The sequence below is a fragment of the Oreochromis niloticus genome, linkage group LG4 (genome assembly GCF_001858045.2).
Source record: "Oreochromis niloticus isolate F11D_XX linkage group LG4, O_niloticus_UMD_NMBU, whole genome shotgun sequence".
Taxonomy (NCBI): Eukaryota; Metazoa; Chordata; class Actinopteri; order Cichliformes; family Cichlidae; genus Oreochromis; species Oreochromis niloticus.
The window spans coordinates 21,806,851-21,826,819 of NC_031969.2; the positions used below are offsets into that span (position 1 = coordinate 21,806,851).

The following is a 19,969-nucleotide window of genomic DNA, read 5'->3' on the forward strand; positions in this document are numbered from 1 at the left end:
ACTTTTGTATGTTTATCTAAAATTAGGAAGCACTGCTCACTGGTGTGCAGCGATTGTATATTATGCTGTGACAAACAACACATGTACTTAAACCTTTTCTGGCAAAAATAAGATGAAAACAACAACAAAAGAAAGAAAAAAGTATGAGTACAGTTTAAATGAACAACACTTTAATTAAAGTTTTTTACGCAAAAAGAAAAAAAAATGCAATGAATGAATATTTTAAACAGCATTTTATTAAAACAAGGAAAAAGACAGCAAAACGTGAATTCCTAAAACTATGCAGTAATGACAAGAAAATATACTCATGGTGTAAATCTTATGCCTTGTTCAGATGTCCAACATGAATATATTTCAGCAAACAGCAGTAGAAGAGCCAATTTTAAATGCACATTCTGGTCCTCGACTATTCAGTGGGACATTCTGACTTCTTGATGGCTTTCTCTGAAGTCTGTGAGCCCAAAGACACTTTACATGTATAAACCTTATCCATGTTCCAGTCTGATGTCTGGATGGTCAGAGAGCTGCTGACTTGGTAAGTCTGGTCTGGTCTCTGAACAGCAGTGCTGGTAGAGATCCCACTGCTCACTGGACTCCCACCAGCCAACCAGCTCACATCTGCAAATTTCACAGACTGACTGGACAGACAGACCAGAGAAGCTGTGCTGGACTGGAGCTCAGCACTGGACGGAGGGAAGACTGTCAGGACAGGAGGAGGGAGGCTGGAGCCTGAAAATACATGAAGGATGTTCAGAAAGCAAAACAAAAGATAAATAAAAGAAAGAAGGAAATTGGAAATGAAGTCATAAAACCAGAAGAAATCAAGAAGACTCAATATGAAATAAACATAACATTTGTTACGAAGTTAGAAGAAAACAAAACTAATGTACAATACTAAAATATATGGATCCAACATATCATTTGAATTTCTTTTTGTATGTTTACAATATAAAATATGATTAGTTACTGTTTAACTTTCCATGTAAGATGTCTTTTATTTAATTCTACACATTTCTGCATAACATGTCAGGTAATGTGGGTCGTTTTCTTTCACGTCAAAGAAAAGTGTACAGCCAGGTTCTAATCACTTCAAAGTAATTTTGAACTTTAGTAAAACTGTTAACTACTATTGAAGAAAGAGAAAACATGCCTATGTATGTTTTTGAAATGCCAACCTAAACATAAATTAAAACATTATGCAAGCAATAAGAACGGAAAAACAACATATTTCACACCATTTTCAGAGAACTGGTTTGACACCATTTCACATTTTTTAAACATAAGTAATTCATGTCTCCTGTATATGAGACAACGTGAAACTATTTCAGATTGTACAAAATCATAAAAAATGATGCTGAACAAGAAACATATTGAATTAAGTAGTCATCAGCAGATTTTTGCAAAATCTCTCTTGTTTTATGATCAGTTAAAAAGTACTTACTTGTCACAGTCAGCTTGGTGCCTTGTCCGAATACCACAGTGATTCAGTTTGTATACATGGCTGTACAAAAACCTCCTGACTGTCACTGATGAGGGGAGAGGAACTGAAACATCCTGTTGAGACCAACTTTCACTGTCAACATCTCATTCACTTCATCTGTTTGTATTTTATAACTGTCTCTCTCTGTGTAGTCATGTTTATTCCTTCATGTCACTTGTTTTGTACAAGATTTAATAAAGTCCTCATTATTGGTCAGAATTAATCAAGGCTGTAATGTCTCTCAATAAGATTTTAGTCACAGTCTGCTTCACTATGCAGCTTTGTTGGGAGAGTCTTCCCATGTCTGACAGGCACTTACTGCAGAGTCTCCTGTCTATGCAGGATTAATAATAGACTGCAAATCAATGTTTGGTCAGGATTTATTTATTTATTTTTTTGCCTGTCCCATTTGGTTCTTTAGCCGTCACATTGATCTTGGAAATAGCAGCCAATAAAGGTGTAGTTTATGTCTATGAACAGTGAACACCCGTGTGCACACCTGTGTGGATCAGCGCGCTTGTATTCAAAGGTTTCCCCATGTAGCGATCTGCTAGAGGATGTAGAGAGCCATAGCCCTGTCCCCCATGGTCAGGATTTAGAATTGAATTTGTCTGAGGAGAATCCTGCTGAAAAGGCAGGTGAGCTGGAAGAACGACAAAATCTCACAACTGAGGAGAAGAACCAGGAGCCTGTTTGTACCAGCTGACATAAAAGCTTTCAGTTTTCAGCATTTGAGCAGAACCTCTTGTCTGGAAGAAATTGTTAGGAGGTTGGTTACTTGGGTCAACGCTTTTGCTGAATCCCCACCTCTCAGAAAATAAAAACAGATTAAATAAATATAATGTTTTTGTCTTGTACAGTTTATAAAATGAAGCAGAAGGATCTCTTACATGTTAGAGCAGATAAAAGAGTGTAAATTGTCACATAGTGTTTGATTACTATGTCTTACAAAGAAATCAAATGTTGGCCTTGTCCTAACATTTCTTCATTTCCATTTTTATAAATGTGTTTTTGATTAATCTAAATTAAGTTTCTTTAAATTTTCTCAATCTAGAAGATCTAATCAGAGTTTAGTGTAGCTTTAATTTTAATAGCTGCATCTTATTAACGTTCTTATTAAGTATCAAGTGTTAAACAAAGTGTAACAGTGATCAAATTTGTGTAATCTAAAATACTATTACATTTACTCCAGCTATTTTTAATAATGAAGGTTAAAAATATTTTTTTTTTAAATTAGATAGCCGTTGTTTAATAACGGGTTATTTGAAGGTTATATGTTACCTTGAGTTTTCTTGATGGGACTGTTTTCAAGTGAATCCATATGGAAAAGAAATAGGAAAAACTATTTCCAAAACATACAAGTTTCATTTATATATATATTTCAAGGGATCTTATATCTGTTCTCACTCTTGTATGCTTTTCATACAAGTTTCACACAAGACAGATACAAACTTTATAAGATTTAGATATATCTTTTCCATATGGGAAAGATTCTAAGAAAGCAGAAATAATGCTGAAGAGGTTTTTTCCCACAATGTAAATAACTGTGATATGGAATCATCAGCAGTCATCCCATGTCTGACAGTAATGCACTGCTCCTGTTTCTGTCCGCTTGATATTTAAGTGATAATAAATATTTGATGAAGATGTAGAGTTGAATCTGTCTGCATCTTATTTCAAAGCTGTGTGAGCTGTCAGAAAAGTGAAATCTTAGAACATACCGAGGAACTCCTCCAAGAACTTGTTTATACCAGCTAACAGAATTCCTATCATCTCTCTCAATGTTGCAGTTGACAACAGTTTCTTGACCTGAAGAAACTGTGTGGACAGCAGCCATCTGGGTCAACGCTATCACTGCATCAACATCTGCCAGTCACTTTCTTAATTCCTCATCCTCTTCTGTAGAGCTAGCTAGATTCTGAAGTACCTGAAGACACCTGCACTCCTTCCAGCCTACTTTGACTCCCGAGCGTAAATGCTATAAATGAACCAAAAGCAGCGATTCTGTTTTGAAAATGTAAGAAGTAGATATATTTGTGTTAAAAAGTACAATAACAAAGTATTTATACTTGGTTCTTCCCACCTCTGGGGATAGAGGTTCCAAAGCCAAGTAAGCTGCCATAATGACTTTGACAAATACTGCAGCTCGTCTTCTGACACGAACCAATAGACGTGAACATATTTCCCCGGTGCTTGCCTATCTTCACTGGCTCGCTGTTCACTTCAGAATTGATTTTAAAATTTTATTGTTGACTTACAAAGCCTTGAATTGGATATTTGTCTGATGTCTTACAGCCTTGTGTGCCCTCTAGATCTTGTCGATCAAATGATCTTTTGCTTTTAACCATACCAAGGTCGAGGCTGGTTCGCAGAGGTGATCAAGCGTTTGGGGTTGTAACGCCTAAATTGTGATATAATCTACACCAGGGATAGGCAACTGCAGGTCTTGAGGGCAAGTGTCCTGCAGGTTTTAGATATCACCCTGGGTCAACACACTTGAATCAAATGATTAGTTCATTACCAGGCCTCTGGAGAACTTAAAGACATGTTGAGGAGTTCATTTGGCATTTTGAATCAGCCGTATTGGATCTTGGACACATGTAAAACCTGCAGGACACTGACACTCGAGGCCTGGAGTTGCCTACACCTGATCTACCCTTACATATCAGACAGGCTCCTGCTGTCAATCTTTTTAAATCTCATCTTAAAACACTTTTGTGTTCATTGGCTTTTAATACAGTAAAAGAGTTCTTTGATATTTATTTGGTGTTTGGTACTAATATTATAAGTTATTTGGTACTAGTTATTTTGTATTTTTATACAGCACTTTGGTCAACATTGCTGTTGTAACTAAATGTGTTATATGAATAAAAAAAGCAACTAATGTTTAGACCATCTAACATAATTCAACCATTTCTCTGTGTTGCAGCTGAGAACAACTTCTTTACCAAGAGTGGACAGCAGGTATCTGAATAAACACTAACACTGCATTAGCATCTGCCAACAAACACAGAAAGAACATGTGTGAAATGTCTTTCTCCAAAAAGATGGGCTATGAAACAGATGAGAAGAACATCTTACATTTTTGAGAAGTGATGAGAGAGCAGACAGTCCCCAGCATGTTGTCAGTGTGAGGTGTAAACATCCTTTACTATTCAGCTGAGATGTGAAAAGAATTGTAGTGAGAAGCAAGAAACAGATAAAATTTAATTTAGCTGCATTTTCACTTCATATGAAACATTGTGCAACTTTAACAGTATCTATTTAGGTTGATTAAATTCATTTACTGCAGCTAGAATGTGACAGTTATCAGAATTTTTAGACAATCATTTATCACATTGCTGTTGTTTAAAAACGGGTACATCATTGTGTACATATATGTGACAACTTGCGTTGTTGGTGGTCATCATATTCCTCGATATTATATACTTTCAGTGATGATTGCTAAAATGTATCAAAAAGAGTAATTCAGTGTTTATAAAAACACTCACGAAAGTTGGTGGGTTTTCATTAATGAACATTAAAATAAATAAAAAATAACAATAAACACACTATTTGAAGGTGGTGGGTTTACACTGAGTTTGTTGAATGGGTATTTTGTCAATGTGTGAAAAAAAGAGCATCAAGAAGCAGAAGTATCAGTGGGGAGGTTTTTGTCGCAGTGTAAATCACTGTGATACAGCATCATTGCTGTCCCATGTCTTACAGTAATAGACTGCAGAGTCTCCCTCCTCCACATTTTTGATTATCAAACGATAATCTGATGTTGACTGATGAGTGGATGTGAATTTTGGAGCGGAGAACCCAGAGCCATAGGTTGGAGAACTAGAGCTATGATAAAAATACAGCACAAACTGAGGAACTCCTCCTGGAATCTGTTTATACCAATAGACAGTGTTAGTAACAGTCCCCAGGTTACAGTCCATGGTGGCTGTCTCTCCTTTCCTCACTGATAAAACAGGAGGTTTCTGTGCCAGCACCGTCACACCACTCACACCTGCAAACAACAAGAAGACATGAAGTCAAGAGAAACACAACCACATATGAATCCAACAAATAACCACTAATCTGAAGTATAAATGAGGTTACATACATGTTAGACAAGTGATGAGAGCACAGAGAGTCACCAGCATGTTGTCACTGTGTGTTGAGACCTGTGACTTGGAAAGCGATAGTACTGCTTCTGTAGGAGGAGAGGAGGTGTGAACCATTAAATATGACACAGAAACTCAGAGAGACTGACAGGAGGAGGAGCTAAACCTGGATAGTTTGTGATGTTTTGGGTAACTTATCTTAAGCAGAGGGTAATTCTGTTTTTGTATTAATAATTATTGCCAATTTGATTTCTCCCTCCTCTCCCTTAAAATTGTGGTTTTATATTTTATTATCATAAGTTGGTTACTATGTCCTTCAGACTTATTATTGGTGCTTTACCCATTAACAGTTTTTATATTGTAATAATTAGTCAACAAACAAAATGCATAACCTTTTGTGTAACGTCACATGAAACCGGAGTTGTTAGGGTTAGGAGAACATTTTATAAAATGTTACATCATTAATGAATATTGAACAACTGAACAAATTGTTCAAATACAGATCACTGTGATACAAACGATTGACAAAAACAGATATCAGTTTCCCTACCTTGTTGTTTTCTTTTTGCTTGTTTTTTTTTCCAAGCAGGTGATCAAACTGATTTTTACTGTCTTTTCTCTCTGTCTCTGTTTTTCTTTCCCTCTCCTTCTGTTGAGCTTCTTCCCAACTTCTCTTTTCTTCGTCTTTCCTATCCCCTGGTTCTGTCCATGCTGATTGTAATAACTTAAATTTTAAAAAATAAATCAATACATAAATAATAAATATCGAACAAACTGTGACAATCAAGTGGACCATTATAGCAAAAGCTGTAACGATCAGCTTGCAAAAAATAAATCTGTTGGACATTTTCCTTGGCCTTCAGACAATAATTCTGATTGCTGCAGTGCCGGACAGGACATACGAAAAAACAAAAAAGAATTGAGTCTGATGTCTATTAAAGTTATATTACTTATAGATAACAGCATAAAGTATTGGTCTCCTGTTTTGTATATCATTATTTGAGTAGTTTTGACTGAATAGTCCCCTCTTGGCTTTTTTCCTGATTTTCCTGATTAATATTAAAATAAAAAACAAGACAAATAACACAGTATTTGAAGGTGGTGGGTTTCAGTGTGTTTGTTGAAGGTGTCTTTTATCAGGATGTAAAAGAGCATCAAAAAGCAGAAGTATCTGTGAGGAGGTTTTTGTCACAGTGTAAATCACTGTGATACGTTCTCACTAACAGAGCTGTCCCATGTCTGACAGTAATAGACTGCAGAGTCTCCCTCCTCCACATTCTTGATGATCAAACGATAATCTTTTGTTGACTGATGAGTGGATGTGAATTTTGGAGAGGAGAACCCAGAGCCATAGCTTGGAGAACTCCAGCCATGATAAAACCTCACTACATGCTGAGGACTTCCTCCTGGAATCTGTTTATGCCAGGCAGCAGCATTAGTACCAGTCCCCAGGTTACAGTCCATGGTGGCTGTCTCTCCTTTCCTCACTGATAAAACAGGAGGTTTCTGTGTCAGCACCGTCACACCACTCACACCTGCAAACGACAAGAAGACATGGAGTCAAGAGAAACACACTTACATTTAAATGTAACATGAGATCTATTCTTCAGTATATTTTAGACTCTTTACATGTTAGAGCAGTGATGAGAGCACAGAGAGTCACCAGCATGTTGTCAGTGGGTTTTGGGAATGGGTTTGTAATTTGGAAAGAGATTTGACTTCTTCTGTAGTATGAGGAGAGGAGGTGTGAACCATTAAATATGTCACTGAAACTCAGACAGACTGACAGGAGGAGGAGCACTGGATTTCTCCCCCTTTCTCTAACCTGTATTATTAACCTTATTTTCATAAACACTGATGTTGGTAATGTCTTGTTGTTTTCTTCTTCATTTTCCCTTCATTCATTTCTTTTCTGTTTGTTTGATTGTTGTTTTGAATTTTACAATGGTTACTATCTCCACATCTAAATTGAGACAGGATTATAGTTGGTTATATTTTATACTTAAACTTGTGCTTTATTCAAAAAATAAGCCTTGATGTGAATTTTGCTAAATTTAAATTCATCACTGTCTAGAGAACACTGTTAGATATTGTTAATGATTCTGAGGTTCTTGTATATCTACCTCACTAAAAGTTACGTTAGTGACTATATAAGTCTAGAAAATGACAGTAATGATATTAGCATTATTTGCAGCAACATTAAGTTTTCAGATTAAAAGTTCCAAACTGTGAAAAACCATTAAGAACATCCAGTGTGAGTGTGAGTGCAGTGTGAGTATCGCATCAAGTTAAACTTCTGGTCTGATCAGTCAAGTAGCAGAGGTTTGTTAGATTGTTAATCAGTTTCAGCTGCTTTAGTCTTAATGCAATCAACAACAGGTGCACAACACAGGCAATGATGAAAGAACAATCAAAACAAATGATTTTACACGTGGAAGTCACTGACATCTTCCCCTTTTACTTTTTCTGAGTGTTTCTTCACTAGTTTAGTATTTGGCTATGGTCAGTGTCTTAGCTGGTATAATGAAGAAAAACCTGGACTCCAACTCCTCCAGTGCGGTGGGGGAGTGTGTTTCTCTGGTCCAGTGGATTCCGGGTTCCTACTGGTGCACAACAATACCCATGAGAAGAGAGTATACAGAAACTTCCTGAAGACCAAGTGAACTATATAAGAGTAGAGTTGAGAGTAGAGCTGCAGTGAAGATTAGTTACAGAGCTGGACTCCATTTGGTTTATTTTATTATGAGAAGTTCAAAGACCAAACCAAAGAGGTAAACTGCCTTTAATTTACCAAATTATAGTGAAATGCAGCCTGAAAATGTAATAATACAAATCACATTTTATAGTCCAGGAAAGTCCCATCTAATGTTACAGAGAGCTGACATAACTTAATTTGCATTAAGTTATAAAAGATACCGAGACCTGCAGATGTATCCTGGACAGGAAGAGAGGGAGGAGATGTGATGCTTCATTAACTGAGTGTGAAGATTTATTTACAAATTTATAACCGACGTTTTAAACCAGTGTCACCTTTCACTTTGTGTAGCCAGGCAGAATTGTGTAAAGTTACTCCCCATTCATCATTTTATTTATCAGTCATCAATAACAGTATGTATGTTTTGTTAGGGGAATGTACTTGTCATGGTCTGCGGTGGTTGGGTGGAATTTCCATGACGCTCCTGAACCTACCTGGGATCCGCCCCTGGGCAGGGCCACCTCCTCCAGTTCCTGCACACCTGGAGCAATCAAGCCAGAGTGATTTTGCATTTCCCTAGCCACATTACTCAGGCCACGCCACATCAAGCTCTAAGTTGCATTGCTTTTGTCCTTGCCACATTTCCAAAGTCTAAGCCTAACCAATAAAATATTGTTAAACCACCTGCTGTCTCTGTTTTGGGTTTCTGCACTGGAGTCCCATTTCGTTACAGACCACATCTGGTTGCTTTTGAAAATAAAATAAGTTTTAGTTTTTGTAATTTCTATTTGCAGATAGCCTTTGGACCAGCTAATAGAGCAGGAAAATACAAGAAATGTCTTTTTAACATGACTGTATACAATACACAGCAGTTATTTTCAAGCACATTCACAGATCATCTCTTGGCGGTTTATGGGCACTTGTACTAATCTTTTAACCATGTGAAATACTTGAAATTAATTCAAGTTTCATGGCACTCCTTTTGCTGCTCTAAGGTGCTGTCTTCACCTTTTCTGCCAGGGCGGTGTCGGGTCTCCTGTGTCCTCTTGGCTTCTACACCCGCGTGCTACTCATCTGATCCCTATCACTGCTGATCGATCCAGGCAGTACTGAAGGCCTTGTTGGAGTGCTGTTCATCATTGGGTTGTTGTTCTTACCTCTGTTAGTGTAGCCCGGCTCTCTCTAGTGTGCTTTCCTGTGTTCCCTAGTACTTCTTCTAACACCTGTCTCGGTCTCCATGTATAGATCTTCCTGGACACTAGCCTGTTTCCCTTGGACCTGACATGGATGAGAGTGAGTCACAGTGTGGAATTGGATTGATTGTGTTTCTTGTCAGGGACTGCACAAAGAGGAGTGTGAGTGAGTTTTCCCCGACCCTGGATCTTCCCTTGGAATCCATCCCTGGATCTTCCCTTGGAATCCCTGGAACCCTTTTCTCATTATCACCGTATATATTGAAATAACTCACCCGGTGTTGTAAATAAAACCCCTTTTGACTGCACAGCTCTGAGTCCTGCTTAACTAAACGTGACATTCAAGTATTCTTGACAGAATTCCAGGAAGAAGAAAAGACACTGAGTAGATACTGTTTATTTCCTTCCCGTCAGTTTTATGTAAGTCAGTTTGATCTTCATCTTTTGATCTACAGAATTAATCGTCATTTTCTATATTATCTAATTAATTATTTACTACAATACTTATCATAATAATTTTGTACAAATGCTAGAAAAATATATACAGTAATAATACAATAGCTACAATCAATCACACCATCAGGATTACTAAAGTCATGTTCAATCACCATGTCTGACGAAAATAATATTCTTGAAAAGTGGTTGAAAGGTCAGTAATGGTTTGAGGGAAAAAAAAAAAAAAACTAAACTAAACATTTTGATGACTCTGTAGTGGGGCTGCACGATTAATCGTTAGAAAATCGCGATCTCGATTCATACTTATGTGCGATCTCATTTCCAAATGACAACGATTTAAAAAAAAAAAAAAAAAAAAAGACGATTGTACCGCATTTTGATCCAGGACATAATCTGTATGAAAACAAGCGCTCACACTTCCTGCTCAACAAATGACAAGGGCGGAGCCTTATACCACATGATACAGAAGCCATCTGGCAGGGAAAAAACAATGGAGAGCACATGAGAGAAACTGCCCGAGGGGAGAAAACACAATGAGCACAGAGGAAATGTTTGCTGATGGCGGTGAGAATGACAACCCCACTGTAAAAGAAGAGGTTCGCATTCCTCCATGTAGAAGTTTTTTGGCTTCAAAGAAGACGATGAGAGTCAAAAAAATATAATTTGCAAGCTGTGTTTTGCCATAGTAGCAGCACCGCAAGGTAACACTACAAATCTGTATAACCACCTCAAACGTCACCATAAAGTGCAATACGACGAAGCTGTAAAGGCCAAGAAAGTGACAGGAGAAAATCCGTCCCCGTCAACCACCCAAACATCAATAACGGGAACCTTATACAGCGCTTCCCCATACCCGTCGAACTCCCGCAGGCACAAAGAAATTACGGAGGCTATCACTTATCACCTGGCTAAAGATATGGCTCCCATCAACACTGTGCAAAACGAGGGATTTAGGAAAATGATCAACACTCTAGACAAACGCTACACAGTGCCGTCCTGCAACTATTTTTCAAATGTTGCACTACCTGCTCTATACACGCAGTGTCAAGCAACGGTGGAGACAGAATTACAAGCAGTACAACATTTTGCGGCAACCACAGACTTATGGTCCAGCCGAACTATGAAGCCATACATGAGCCTGACAGTCCATTATGATACCAGGGACTTCACCATGAAAAGTCGGTGCTTACAAACTGCCTTTTTCCCCGAGGATCACACAGGCGAGACTCTTGCACATGGATTAAAGGAGGGTCTTATCTCTTGGAGTTTGGAGGAGGAAAAAATGGTGTGCATAACAACAGACAGTGGAGCCAACATTGTGAAAGCAGCATCCCTTAACAACTGGACAAAGCTTCAGTGTTTTGGCCACAGACTACATCTTGCTATAGGTAAGCTTTTGTAAGTTGATAATTTTATTTTGTTTAAAAAAACAATAGCTATATGCTAGTATGATGTATATTATAAACAACAATAGCAGCATTAATAATACTACAAAAATAGTTCATATTAATACAGCTGTATGTTTTAAACAATAATAATTAGGCAATAATGATATTGATAATGATACTGTAAGATTTTAAATATAATAATAAATTAGTTAATGACAAGAACTGATTCAAATTTTCTTCTATTTTTTCTTGTTAGAGAATGCAATGAAACATCCAAGAATTAATCGTGCTGTAGGTCTCTGCAAAAAGCTTGTGGACTGCTTCAGTTACAGTTGGAGATGGAAGAGGGAACTTGCTGAGGCCCAAAAGGAGCTTAAGCTACCAGAATACAAGCTTAAAATTGAGTGTCCAACAAGATGGGGCTCCAGACAAGCTATGGTCCAGAGGGTACATTAACAGCTACCTGCTATTTCACATGTTCTCTCCTCTGATCGGAAGGCTAGACACCTGGTTCCAACATGGCAGGATGTTGAAGTTCTTGAGTCACTCAACAAAACACTCAGCCCACTGACAGACTTCACTGATGCCCTCTCAGGAGAGCAATATGTGAGCATCTCCTCAGTGAAACCGGTTCTCCACCTCTTTGAAACATCAGTTGTGGCTGTGCAGGAAGATGACTTGGATCTCACACGATCAATTAAGTCCAAAGTCCTGGGGTACCTTCAGGAAAAGTACAGTGATCCAAACACACAGGAGCTGTTAGACATTGCCACATCTCTGGATCCAAGATTCAAGATGGACTACATCCATGAGGACAAAAAAACTACTATCAAAGCCAGACTGACACATGAGATGACTAGCATAACTTCCGTTGTGGTAATTATGTTTACATCAGATCATATCAGACTCATAATGATATTCACACATTTTAAATTATTAGAAAAAAAAAGATATTGTACTTTATTGTTTTAAAGGTATTACACTGTGGTGTGAAATAGAATGTTAAGATGAGCTTTGTCAATTATATTCTCTCTTTTAAAGCAAAGTTCCACCTCAACTGCATCCCCGGCCACCCCCATGAAGAAGAGCCGAAAGACCTTAGGCAGCTTCCTTAAAGCAGCAAAAGGCAATGAGGCACCATCCCAGCCTGAGCAAGATGTTGTCTCAGAACTACAGTCATATTTGCTCTTAAGCAACATTGATAGTGAAGCGGACCCCTTAGTCTGGTGGAGGGAACACAAGGGAGAATTTCCAAGACTGTCCATACTGGCCAAAAAATACCTCTGTATTCCTGCCACAAGTTCCCCTTCTGAAAGGGTGTTCAGCACAGGGGGGGAACATTGTAACGTGTCTCCGTTCCTCACTGAAGCCTCAAAATGTTGACCCACTTGTGTTCTTGGCAAAAAAACTTTAAGCAGCTGGCTGCATAAAAAAAGGACTATGTTCACTGTTGTGGTCCTGCCATGGTCAACTATCATATTGTCATGTCAAGCATTATATTTTGTTAATATTTGTGGTTTACATTTTAAGAAACATACCTATTACCTACCTCTCTCATCACCTTACACACGCAAAGAATACTGTTCAAAATGTTATTGTTAAAGTCAGTACAGTATTTTAAGGTTTTGTACGTAAGAGTAGACAAGTAAGACATTTATTGTTTTTATGTTCAGTCTCAACTGTTATGAAGTTGATGTGCAGTTAATAAGTGCAATAAATATTTATATTGGAAAAGAAAATGGTGAGAGAATCATGATCTCAATTCTAAGCAAAAAAATCACGATTCTCATTTTATGCAAAATCGTGCAGCCCTACTCTGTAGTGTAGTCAAAGTTTTACATTCACTCATCACAGAGTTTAAATAATTGACTGACTATTGATGTTTTGACAAACGTGAAACAGTTTCATTGTTGAAGTGTCTTTTGCACAGATGAGTCTGTGTTATTAAAAGTATCCTAACTGTTCTGAGATGAGCATGCACAGTGGACTGTGAGAATTGCACCAAATTGATTGAGAGAACCTGTAATTTGGTTTATCTGATAATTTGTGAATTTGTTTCACTGTTTTCCTTTAATTAAAGAACAAAAAACTAGAAATCCAGTATTAAGAAACACATTAACTGAAGGTGGTGCGTTTTCTTTAGAATTTTCTTTATGAATCTATAATATGTAAGTGAAAGTATTAATGAGGAGGTTTTAGTCACTGTCTAAATCACTGTGATTTGTACACAGAAGCAGAGTGTATCATATGTCTGACAGTAATACACTGCAGAGTCTTCTGTCTCTGCTCAATTGATAATAAACTAGTTGTATCCTACTCACCTCACTCGAGGTTCGGGGAGGAGATGGACATGAGTGCGAATAATCATAACACACAGAAATTTCAGTTAACTGTAATTTAGTTTAAACAGGTAACAGTTTCACAACAATTTCACAGCAAAACAACAACTAGGGCCCTTAAAATAAAAATAGAAATAAAATGCATTGTCCTTAATCATTGAAATTGTCCCTTTGAAAGTATTTGTTAGGTTGCAATGTTATAGATCAGTTTGTTCCTCAGAGTTTATAGAAGGTCAGTCAAGTCAAAGCACAGATCGGATGAGGAAATGATCTGTAATGATCCGTTAGTCAGCAAAAGTAGTAGTGAAGTTTCACACTTAGTGTTTTTGTAGTTTGGAGTGCACTCTTTTTGTCTGTTCACTAGTGATGGGTCCAGCAACACTGACGCACCGGCGCATGTATCAAGCTCACCTAGCGATGCCTGTATCGGTGCGTGCGTCGCTTTAAGAAAAAGTCACGTGATCGATACAGCTGCTGTATCGCTCATTACCAACGCGCCAAGCTGTGTTTAAAAGGTACCGCATCCGCATCTGTCAACGGAACGAGTCGCCACCAAAAAACCCCCACAAATTGACTCTCGCAAAGATAAATAAAAATACACATCTTTCCATAACAAAATGGAAATGTTTCTGCTGTGTGGGATCATTTTGATCTTTTAACTGCAAATAGTTTGTCTGTCTTTGTTTCAGTGTAATCTATCAGAATAGGAAAAACAGCAATGTGACTTGCAGTGTAAATTATTTATTTCATTTTATGCAGGATAAATGTCGCATCTGTTCTGCGGAGCTTTCTTACAAACAAAAGCACCTCCTCAGTGTTACAGAGGCATTACAGAGCCAAACATGAAAATGAGGAGACAAACACACAGAATGAACACAGGTCGGCTTATATTGACACTGAACAGCTTTATCAACAATTTTTTTTTTAAATTAATATGTGTTTTATTATTTTGAAATCAAGCATCTAGGAAGACTGTTCTGGACCAGGCAGTCCTGAAGTTTATTATAAAGGACTGCCAACCCCTTAGTATTGTGGAGAGTGCCGGAGAGAAAAATTCCAAGATTAGAGGATCCTTTAAGGTACTGGGGGATGAGGAAGACATCTTATCTGAACCTTTTCCACCTGACTTTACAGTTTTTGTGTACCCCAGCTTCATCTGTGCCTGTGAGTTTTCCAAAGCTGGGGAAATGGTGTGAAAACCCCCCCGCAATAGACTGAATGCAAAAACATTGGATAAACTTATTTTTCTGAATAGAAATTTATAATAAACTCTGAATCAATTACATTTAAATGGGTAATATTATATTCACAATACTTTCATTTTAATTTTTACTTTATGTCATTCACAATATATTTTAAAGTTTTCTACAATATTTGCAATGTAAAACATATAAAATGATTCCATGGAAAGTACAATACCTTACAGTGTATACACGTATGACTAGGTCATTGAATCAGTGTCTGTTGTGAGTCTCAAGTAAGTTCCCTGCAATGATATTTAAGGTCCAGCAGGTGTCAGTATGGAGCAAAACAGCAACACTGTGTCAACACAGTATCGATACAGTTTGGGGAATGTGCTGAAACGCTTCACGAGGCCTCATCTACCCATCACTAGTAAAATATCAAGTCTTTTCAAGTAAACAGGTTCAAGTCCAATTCAAGTCCCAAGTCACTGGTGTAAAAGTCCAAGTCAAATCACAAGTCTTACAACCTTTTTTCAAGTCAAGTCTAAAGTCATAAAATTAATGACTCGAGTCTGACTCGAGTCCAAGTCATGTGACTCGAGTCCACACCTCTGTTCACTTCACTATTGAAATGTTAGCTGACAACTTCTGAACACTTTTTAACAACTTTTATGAAGCCTTGCTTCCATAACCGAAGCAGTTTCTGCTGCTAATCAAGATAGCTTCGGATTTTTCTTTCACCTCGAATGGCTGGTAACAATACGCCACGTAAACACACAACTTCCTGTGAAAACTTCAAAATAAAGCTCCCGCTAGGCACAGCAGGAAGTGTGGGAATAAAACGTTTTTTCACATTATCACTTCTTGTGACAATAAAATAAAACAAATAAAAGAATGACTCTGAAACTAAACAAATACCTTATAAAGCTCATCTTATTTTTCTCCAGCTGGGTTACATAGTAATCAATATTTGATGAGGATTTAGAGTTGAACCTGTCTGAGGAGAATCCTGTTCCAAATTCAAGTGAGCTGCTAGAATGAAGAAATCTTAAAACATATTGAGGAGCCTCTTCATGAACTTGTTTAGACCATCTAACATCATTCCCATCATCTCTCTCTATGTTGCAGTTGCAGAACAGCTTGTTGACCTTGAGAAACTATGTGGACAGCAGGTGTTTGGGTCAACACTATCACCGCATCAACATCTGCCAGGAAACACAGAAAAAAATGAAGGTAAAAGTTGAGCTCTAAATATGGAATAAAAAAAGGAATGAGAAGAAGATCTTACATGTTAGAGCAGTGATGAGAGTGCACAGGGTCCACAGCATGTTGTCAGTGTGAGGTGTAAATGATCTTTACTGTTCAGCTGAGATGTGAGTAGGATTGTGAGAGGAGATGCTCGAGCTTATAAAAACACAGAGGAAACTAAACGAGGAGGAGATTCAACAAAATTACTTTCATTCATAGATCAAATGATTTATGAGCACTTTCACATTTCACATTTCTGATTCATATTCATCATTTACACTCATGTTTGTCATAAAATATGTTTATCAGTGTTTGTCACTGATGTCCTCATGCTCACACATTACATTTTCTTTCTACCGACACGTGTTTATGATTGATTACCAACTAAACTTTAATTTAGCTGCATTTAAAACTTAAATATAAAAAGTTTGTCTTGACAGTTGACAGTTCTTCATTTACATGTATCTATTTTACTAGTCTGATTATTGCCACATGTGCTGCAGCTGGAATGTAACAGTAACCAGTTTTTTACCACTATAGACTAGTATACATCAAATTTATATTACTAAAACAAATCACATACAGCAGCATACACATTTTTGTGTTTGTAAGCATTGTGTGTATGATCATTTGTGTTGCTGTAGATGAATGTGCATATTGCTGAAATTCCTTGCTTATTTATACTCTCAGTGATAAATGTTAAAATGAGTAACAAAAAAGTAATTCAGTGTTTATTTCAGTTTTTCTCGCATTGGCTAAAATCTCATCAAAACTCTTTGTACTTTTGTCAGTAACAACTCTGTAGTGATCATTTTCCTGAATACTATCCAGAATTAATGTTTTCAATCAAATTACTTCAAACTGAATATTTTGATAACTTGATCTTCAGGGATGGTGAAAGGTTGGATTCATTCATCACAGAGGTGACTGACTGACTATTCATGTTTTTGACAAATGTGGAAAAGGTTTAAGGTGGTTGTTTACATTGATCTTTCTTAATAGCTCTTTTATTTTAACATGAACCAGTCTCAAAAAGCACAAGTAATACCGAGTACATTTTGTCCCAGCCATATCACTGTGATACTTACTCATTATTATTATGTCATCATGTGTGTCAGTACTACACTGCAGAGTCTCCTGTCTCTGCCTGTTTAATTATGAAGTGGTAATCAATGAAGCTTATAAAGACACAGAGGAAAGCAGAACTGAAAGAGGAGGAGTTTCAGAAAAACAGGCTTCTTTTATAAAAGATTAAAACTAAATTACTGATATCAATAATTTATAATTTCATACAGTGAACATTGCCTATATATGAGCATTATTGTTTCAATCTAAATGATTTCATATAATCTTCTTTCTATTTTCTCTTCGAAAACTAATATAAATGATATAATCAGTGTATATGCCATGGTATAGTGGGTCTACGACTCAGTATTTGTGTTTCAGGTTTTGGATTTATATTCTTTGATTACTGTTGTTCATGATTTTGGTTTCCTTTCAAGTTCTCAGTGATCTTAGTTCTCCCTCCCTTAGTGTTTATCTCAGGATGTGTTTAGTCTCTGCCTCCATGTTTTCTTTATGCCGTTCCGGTGTTCCTCGTTTCATGTTAAGTCACCATTCTCCTGTTTTCTGTTTTACTTTAATAGTCTAGTGTCCTTTCTTAATGTTTCCAGTTTTGCTTCCTTCACGTCTGGTTATGTGTGATTGCTCCCAGCTGTTCTCTCCTCCTGTGTCTGATTCCCTCATTGCTCCCTGTATTTAAGCCCTGTTTTCTCCTCCTTCCGTTGTCGTGTTGTACCATATTTTCTTATTGTTATGGTTTTTCTCTGTGTCTCCTGTTAACTTCTAGGTCTATGTTTTTCTGGTTTCCAATTTTGTTTTTGTTTTTTCCATTGTAATATTCCATGTTTTTGTCACAGCAAGTGTTTGAGTCCTGCTTTTGGGTCCTAATCCAATGTCACAGCTGTAACATGACAGCATATGGTTTTTATTCCTCTTTCATAACAACAAATTAGATAAACTGTTAAGTAAAAATTTTTTTTATAAAAATAAATAAACACCGAGAAATTCACTGATCTGCATATTTACATTCTCTTTCTACCCCATGAACACGCTTCTGATGAACTAAAGCTGATTCAAAATAAAAACTCTCTACAACTAAAGGACCTGATCTGAGTTTGATGCACTCTTGTTTTATTTTGACTGAATTTTAGTGACGCATGAATTAGTGAAATTAATGAACTGTAATATAAAGAGGATTTGTGTGGTCTCATTTTTTTCTTACTGTGGCTTGAAATCAGATTAACCAGTTAACATGTTGAGAATGTTTTTAATCAAACATATTTTACAGTACAATAATATTAAAAACTGATGATGTGAGGTTTTATGTGTGAATAATGTGTGTATATTTTGGTGCTTTGTTTACTTAAAGTGAAAGTGCAAATGAAAAAAAATACAATAAATAAATTTAACAGAGCAATATTTAAGAACTAATTGTGTGCCTTTGGTGCACTGAGTTTGTGCACAAAAAGCAGAAGTAATAGTGAGGAAGTTTTTGTCACAGTGTAAATCACTGTGATGCGTACTCATTAACAGAGGTGTCCCATGTCTTACAGTAATAGACTGCAGAGTCTCCCTCCTCCACATTTCTAATGATCAAACGATAATCTGTTGTTGACTGATGAGTACATGTGAATTTTGGGGAAGAGAATCCAGGGCCGTAGCTTGGAGAACCCCAGCTAAGATGAAACCTCACTACATGCTGAGGAACTCCTCCTGGGATCTGTTTATACCACCAAGCAGCATAGTTAGTAACAGTCCCCAGGTTACAGTCCATGGTGGCTGTCTCTCCTTTGCTCACTGGCACAACAGGAGGTTTCTGTGTTACCACCGTCACACCTGCAAACAACAAGAAGACATGGAATCAAGAGAAACACACTGACATTAAAATATATGTGTGCAAAATAAGTCAAAGTGTTTACATGTTAGAGCAGTGATGACAGCACAGAGAGTCACCAGCATGATGTCGATGTGAACTAAGAACTGTGTATTGGAGGAAGGAAGGCTCAGGGTTTAAATAATCAGCATCATGGGCTCATCCGATCAGAATGAGAATAAGCAGTCATCTAATCATTCACAGGGTTCTCCTTTTATTCTCAATTCAATAAAGCAAAGAAGGAAAGACACACATGGACTGCTCTCTCTGAAAGGAAATAGAGTATGATTTAAGTAACTCAAAATAATACATGAACTCAGGAGACTCAAAGAGAAACTCACCTCAGCTGCCGCCCCATGTGGGAGTGAAGGAAGAGTGAGGGGTAGGTGAGTGCAGTCCTTATATAATGAGTGACAGGTGAGTGCAATTAAGGCCAAGCACCACACCCAATTAAAGGTGAGGAAAAGAAACAAGGTGCATCTGGTGAAGTGAATGTGCTAAAAGGTGAGCCTTTACAACAGCCGCCCCCATATTTCTACTGAGAAATATGTTCAAATGATTAGAGTTGTTCTTTTTCATGAAGCGGGGGCAGAGGAATCAGACATTCTACAGGTCTAATATAAGTTCAGGGGGTCGACCTGGAGGTCAACACAGGCCAGACAGTTCAGGGGGATGACCATGTAGCCAGCGGTGGCGGCAAAGCAGGTCCAAATGCCAACTGCGTGGGATGCAGCTGCAGGCCCAGACCTGCAGACCGTCAGGCAGTTTTGCAGGTGCTGGGGGTAATTTACGGGGCTTGGCAGAGGCAGGACCAGGTGATGCAGGAGCAGGCGGTGCCCTGACCACTGGCGGAATGGCAGCCACAGGCGGTGGAACTGGTGATAGCGGCACTGCCGGTGACGACGTAGGTACTGCTGATGGTAGAGTAGGAGGTGGCTGAATGAATTCAGAGCCATC

General features: G+C 37.7%; 1 protein-coding gene and 1 long non-coding RNA gene across 5 annotated transcripts; one reads left to right on the forward strand and one right to left on the reverse strand.

Moving 5' to 3' along the window:
- Positions 1 to 153: 153 nt before the first annotated feature.
- On the reverse strand, positions 154 to 19,113 carry LOC100700024 (immunoglobulin lambda-1 light chain). 4 transcript variants are annotated; one of them, XM_025906252.1, is made up of 4 exons: positions 19,059 to 19,113; positions 18,659 to 18,975; positions 1,442 to 1,475; positions 154 to 729 (listed from the first exon to the last, which is right to left on the reverse strand). In XM_025906252.1, exons 1-4 carry the CDS (start codon positions 19,096 to 19,098, stop codon positions 407 to 409), a joined length of 714 nt encoding a protein of 237 aa, XP_025762037.1. In that variant the 5' UTR covers positions 19,099 to 19,113; the 3' UTR covers positions 154 to 406. The 4 variants fall into 4 exon arrangements, with proteins under 4 accessions (XP_025762037.1, XP_025762034.1, XP_025762035.1 ...); XM_025906249.1 differs by lacking the exons at positions 18,659 to 18,975; positions 19,059 to 19,113 and adding exons at positions 6,787 to 7,109; positions 7,204 to 7,360; XM_025906250.1 differs by lacking the exons at positions 18,659 to 18,975; positions 19,059 to 19,113 and adding exons at positions 5,161 to 5,477; positions 7,204 to 7,262.
- Positions 8,053 to 9,770, forward strand: LOC102078343 (uncharacterized). Its single transcript, XR_266555.4, has 2 exons — positions 8,053 to 8,345; positions 8,701 to 9,770. It is a non-coding gene; the product is annotated as an uncharacterized LOC102078343 (long non-coding RNA).
- Positions 19,114 to 19,969: the final 856 nt, after the last annotated feature.

Coding starts and splice junctions, on each gene's coding strand:
- LOC100700024 (XM_025906251.1), bottom strand. CDS start 5,691: ATGGTTCACACCTCCTCTCCTCCTACAGAAGCAGTACTATCGCTTTCC. Junction 1,476..5,160: donor CATGGGACAGCAATGATGCT/GTATCACAGTGA, acceptor TGAATCACTGTG/GTATTCGGACAAGGCACCAA. Junction 730..1,441: donor CACCAAGCTGACTGTGACAA/GTAAGTACTTTT, acceptor ATGTATTTTCAG/GCTCCAGCCTCCCTCCTCCT.